This window comes from Megalopta genalis, chromosome 8 (assembly GCF_051020955.1).
Source record: "Megalopta genalis isolate 19385.01 chromosome 8, iyMegGena1_principal, whole genome shotgun sequence".
Lineage (NCBI taxonomy): Eukaryota > Metazoa > Arthropoda > Insecta > Hymenoptera > Halictidae > Megalopta > Megalopta genalis.
In genome coordinates, this window is record NC_135020.1 from 18433403 (window position 1) to 18439772 (window position 6370).

General features: G+C 39.2%; 1 protein-coding gene across 1 annotated transcript; it reads right to left on the bottom strand.

Moving 5' to 3' along the window:
- Positions 1–3446: 3446 nt before the first annotated feature.
- On the bottom strand, positions 3447–5092 carry LOC117223131 (uncharacterized). The gene is made up of 2 exons (XM_076524040.1): positions 4989–5092; positions 3447–4642 (listed from the first exon to the last, which is right to left on the bottom strand). The coding sequence occupies exons 1-2, from the start codon at positions 5001–5003 to the stop codon at positions 3764–3766; spliced, it is 894 nt and encodes a 297-aa protein (XP_076380155.1). The 5' UTR covers positions 5004–5092; the 3' UTR covers positions 3447–3763.
- Positions 5093–6370: the final 1278 nt, after the last annotated feature.

Here is a 6370-nt window from a genome sequence, read left to right on the forward strand (position 1 = left end):
GATCGCAGTTGGAGAGTTGGACTTTCGATGGAACATTGTTTCACAATTTTCGTTCAAAAATTATCCGTATGTAGAATTGAAAGTTAATTTTTACGCTAATCTATTATATCTTCTCAATTTTATTAGAACCTACGAAACATGAGAGTGTTATGGACGTAATGAAGGTTGTACGACTTATCTTTTCAATTCTATTTTGATGTAATAAAATACTTTCTAAAAGACGTCGTCGACGTGGTAGTGAAGGTGTCAACGTTAATCCTATCGTGTCGGTCAATATGGCCGATCTCGCATTTTTTATTTTGAACTTGTTGAAATTATAAGAATGCTTTCATAGCAAATGATTGAACAGATTTTTCAATTCAAGTATACATTACAATAACAGCTGACGAAAGCTCTGTGTAAATTCCATGTCATCGTTCTTATAATATGGCACGCGTTGATCATTTTTAGTGCTCCGTAGGTTTAACCCTTTGCACTCGAAGCTATTTTAACTTTAAATATAAAATCATGTGTCTAACTTATAGTATTTTTATTTTATATGACAAAATGCATTCTGTACATATGAAATCGACTCTTGGGACTCGCATAACAGTTACACTCGTAACAATTTTTTAGATTCAAACTTTGTTAATATAAAGTTTATCTTAAAAACGAGATATAACAAATTTTAGTGGTGCCTCTGAGTCACCACTCGAGTGCAAAGAGTTAATATTAACACTAGATTTACGGAGCACAAAGAACTGCTGTTTTATATTAGTTTATAAAAGTAACAGTAAGACATTTGTTATGATTTTTAACAAGTGTTATTGCAACATTTGTATGTAGTATAAAGATAAGTAACATATAAATTGAATAAATAACTCATAAATGTATCTTTACGACATGAATAACGTAATCTAATATGAATAAATTGAAAAATTAGTGACCCGTCATTTTCACGGGTTCCGTAAGTTCTAGTGTTAAACAGAAGAATGCAACCGAATTATCACGGTGCATGTTCGTATCATCATGCATTTCCCATGGGCTCGATTAACTCGCAGGACACGGATTTCCACCGGAAGTGTGTCAAGACACGAGACAAATTTAGTGTGAAGCTGTTTAACGATAATTTCGCGCGACGGCGAGCCGGCGCGGCGTGGCGCGGCGCGGCGCGACGCGGCACTCCGATTCAGAATTATTCGGCTTTCAGAGCTTGGTACGAACTGGGGCATTCCGGCGGCGCATGATTGAAACTGCAGCTTTTCACATCTCTCGCCGAAAAAGAATCTTACGCGGAGGTTATTTGCGAGAGTAGATAATTTTTGTTTTTATTTTGCTCCGCCGTCAACAGAAACAAATTTCCCGGCAGGGCGCATCTAATCTCGAGCCGAGGTTCCTTCATTCGCTCTGGTCGACGGGAAGCTTTTCTAGCAACGGTGCAAAGTGATATCAAGGATGGCAGTTTAACGACATAGTAACCCCCACGTGTACAAACCAGGGACGTACTTCATTTCTAAGGGAGGGGCGCTCTCGGAGGGTCGCTAGTCCCGGAAAGCTTGGATTAATTTAGAGGCCCGGCGTAACTCGTAAAATAGTGCGTGACTGCCAGTTTTTCGGCGAAAACCAGGTACACGCGGAGCTTTCGACTAGAGTTTCATCGTTGCATAGGCGAAATCCTTGTGTACGTGGAACCGTAAAGAAGCTGGCTACGGTGACTTATTCTGTACCATGGAGCACCCACGTGCCTCTACTATGGCAACGGACACCGTTGTAAAATACGACTATACGTAACTGAGAAATTATACAACCTCGAGATTCTTTGTCTTTGAACGTCTCCCGCTGCGAGTAGTGACACTTTCATGTGGGTAACACAATTTTTTCGTTATACTGGACACAACACGTTGAGTGCTGAAAATCGACCTCAGAAGCATTTACTTGATATATTATTTCATATATTGTATTTTGTATTTTATTATATATAATATATAATATTATATATATAATAATAATATAATATATTATATTATATTGTATATTTTTTCTATATAATTATTATATATAATTAATCCAATAAATTAATATATAATAATTATAATTATTATATATTTTTATATACATATTGTATTTCATAATTAATTCCATGGCTGTGATCCCTTTTGAAATAACATTGTTTGAAATATTATTTTATTCCGTAATTATTTCAAATCATGATTTGAGATAATTGTAAAATTCTTCTTGGAAATTATGCGATCTACATTCTAACGAAACGTCCTCATTGGCTGATTTTCTTTAGCGACAATATTAGATGGAACCAGGCAATAATCTCTTAAGGATAAAGTCCTTGAAGAAAGAGTTCTGTTGAAAGCAAATTGCTGTAAATATTTCATGCAATCGAATCGTTTTGTTCCATATTATTTTCAGGATTATTTCGTTTGACAGATTTAAAATTGAAAAATAACGAAATAAATCACTATTTGAAATTGCTGGAAAAAGAACGTTTTCTTTTTACATTAAAAAAAATAATTCAGCGTACACTTCGTACGAACGGCGGGTAGCTAAAAAAGAAGAAGAGCTGATTTCACAGTTTCGAAAAGGTAATAGAATTTTTTGGTACGACCTTCACACACCTGTTTCTCGCGTATCTCCGTGATTCTTCATTCATAGAATTCATTTTCCATTTGTATGGTGAAAGAGGAAAGTATTCAAATGAATTTCGGTGGCCTCCAAATTCTCGAAGTACTCCATTCACTGGGTTCCGGAGTGGCCGAGATATGACTATTTGATGACGCAAGGATCGATAAATCACTCATCTTTATTGACTGACTACGAGCGTAGATCACCGATGGAAATTTGTCGGACGATGTTCTAATACGAAATAATTCATGGTCGCCCATTGATCGTTCCATGAATTCATCCTTAGAAACATTCTCTTCAATGAACCTCGTAAATCATTTTTTCGCAATTGTGATCACGCGATCATGAATTTTTAAGCTGTAACAATAAGAACGATCGTATTAAATTTTTTCAAATAATTGTACACGAGATACTCGATGCTTTACAAGACCGAAATTATGACAACACAACTATCCTGTGTGACCGTATTTTCTGTATTTATGGAACAATGATTACAGTAATGTCTCTCTAATTGACGCTCAGATTGTCCACAAAAGTGGATAATTTTGGAAGAGGAGATACGATTATTCGAGCCTTGCGGTTCGTTTTTATAGTTACGAATTGTCAACAACTATAAAAGTGAGCTGCAAGGCTCGAATAATCGTATCTCCTCTTCTCAAATTGTCCATTTTTAGGTACAATCTGAGCGTCAATTAGAGAGACATTACTGTACATCGAATGCGAAACAATAAAAATTCACTGTTCATGTTTCTTCTTTGTTTCAATCTGAACCGGAAAGGAACGACAACAATACAGCAGAAATACAGACGGAAAATCTAATACGAAGCAACATGTAGGGAAACGTAGAAAAATTTATTGGCTTCTTTTTACAGTGTACAAGATTCGGTGATAAATATGAAACTCTACTTTACTCTACTTTACTCTACTCTCACAACTCTTCCACGAGAATTGCCAACCTGACGTAACGCACAATAATCCATACAATACTTCAACATCCTTCTACCTTTCAAGATCACATTTCGGTATCATCTAAAAGCAATTCTAGGATAAGTTTGATGACGTCAGTTTGCAGCATGTTCTAGACGAAAGATGCGAGGACTCTGATACACCTTGGACCCGCTGTTTCGAGATTCTTCTATTAGATTGCGTTTTAGACGAGGAGTTGCTTCGACGGAACGGGATACGAGTATCCATCGTCTTGTCCCAGGGAAGCTCCTCCAGAGGAGAGGTCGATGGCGCCGACTGCGGATTGCTCGGCGACTCCCAAAGATCCGGAATGTACACTCGAATGGCCCAGAGAAAGTCCAAGATTGAGGCCAGTTTGGGGGACAACGGGTGCGTGGTCGACGACGGCGGATAGGCTGGCTACGCTAGGTACGCCGTAAGATGCGCTGGGTGCGCTGTAAGATGCGCTGGGTACGCTGTAAGATGCGCTGGGTACTCTGTAAGATGCGCTGGGTACGCTGTAAGATGCGCTGGGTACGCTGTAGCTGGCGCTAGGCACACCATAAGACGTGCTGGGCAGACTATAAGAAGCGCTGGGTACGCTCAGGTGTCCCAAAGACAAGCCACTGCTGTAGCCGGAGCTGACGGACACCGAGTGCGGGACCGGGGCACTGTAAACTGGAGTTGGGGCACTGTAAACTGGAGCTGGGGCACTGTAAACTGGAGCTGGGGCCACATAGGCTGGAGCCGGAGCGACGTAGGACGTCGTCACGGGCTTCACCACGGAGACTTGCGAGTGGACAGCAGGGACACCGTAAGTCGCAGCTGGGACAGCGTAGGATGCTTCATTATAGGTGGAGACAGGAGAGTTGAAGGACGGGACACCGTAGGTCGAAGCTGGAGCAACGAACGATGTGCTCAATGTTTGAGGCTTGTACACGGGAGCTTCGTAAGATGTAGAGACAGGTGGAAGGTATTGTGCGGACCCATGACCGTTGCCTTCGAGGGCAGCAAGTCCTCGTTTGTGGAGGTTCTTTACGGCCGCGTTCGCGCTAGCGGCGACGACCAGCAAAAGTAAAGAAGCCTGGAAGAGAACAAACGATGTTAATGAAGGCTGACAAACAACTATTATCGACTGGCAGAGAGAGATAGAGAGATCCAGTTGAGAATTTTCAAGTAATTATTTTATGAAAACTAATTGTAAGTTAGAGTGTCCAAAGCTTTATGGGTATGTTCAGATGCAAGTTGCAATTGCTGCAATGAATTTAACAATGAATTTAACAAGTAGATTCACAAATGTGGAGAAATTTTTAATTAAACTAAAATTAAATTAGACGAAGTGTTCTCTCATCGTTGACCAGAGAAGTGAATCTACATTGCACATTGCAACTGCAAACGAAGTTCTGCAGTTCTCGGGCTGCGATACTCACTGCGAAGGTCCTCATGTTGTACTTGATGTGAGAAGTAGAATCGAAATGTGACTTAAACCGAAGATTCTGCGGTTTTTATACCGAGACGGCCACCATATTCCTTTCACTCGAAAGGCACGAAGTTCCCCAAACTTTTCTACTGACGTAATAATGGACCACGCCGCGGGGACTCCGAAATGATGCTGTGCTATTCGCCGCACGAGATAATGATGATAATATCTTGCTACTTACAGCCAGAGCGACACAGGATCATTACTTTCACGGTGTCCTGTTATTAATTGAAGTCCCATGACTTGATGACAAAGTTTTCTGTGACACAAAAATGATCGATCCTACTTGCAGTAAACAGAAGTTACACAAAAATTGATTTCTTCTCTTAGTAAGAGTTGCAAATAATGTATCGTAAATAATGTATTGTAAATGCTTTTTCGAAAAATAAATTCTCATATGTCGTGTAAAGGACATAAATGCTATGCACTTTTGTGAGCATTTATTTAAAAAACGATAACTAATGATAGCTAAACTTTATTTAATTTTTTCTGTTGCCAAAAATATATCTTTCTATAATCTTCGATATGACTGTAGACTATAGCGTACAGATTATTATATATTATTTATGGCAAAAATGAGTAGGTGTAATTTAAAACAGTGGAAGGATTAATAGAATCTGAGAATGTTAATGTGCTTCGCTTATATGGCTGGCAATTGATGGAGGCAATTTTTATTTTGCATAAAGGTCCGCAGTTTAATTATAATTACAGTAAATTCTCCCTAAGTTTCCTTCAGCTTGTAAACAAAAATGGACAATTTGGGAAGAGGAGGTACGATTATTCGAGCCTTGCACCTCGTTTTTATAATTGTTGCAATCGGCAACTATAAAAATAAGCCGCGGAGCTCGAATAATCGTATCTCCTCTTTCTAAATTGTCCACAAGCTGAAGGAAAATTAGAAAGAATTTACTATACATAGAACGTAGAATAGATATTTTCTCATTTTCCTGTAGAAAACTTTAAAAAAAACTATCGCTTTAATAGATCCATATTTTCATATCTCAGAGATCAGATTTTTGTGTCGTGAACGAATGCTGTGGAACGCAAGTTTTTGCAACGGCCTGTACCCTGCTTTGTTCTTCGGGGCAGCGGAAAGAATAATCGATGGCTTGTAAACTTGTTGATATTTCTATTGTCCGTACGACGCGATTACGTTAGTGTGTTCTAAGACGAATATGATTCCCAACGGGTACGGATATTCGTTTTAGCAAGTTATGCAAATCGACCACCTACAGAAAGTTCCGTACGCTCCACGTAACACGTACAATCAGGTATTCATGCCGCAGTGTCTCTGTGTGCGTGGTTTTGTTATATAAATGCAAAAGACATAAA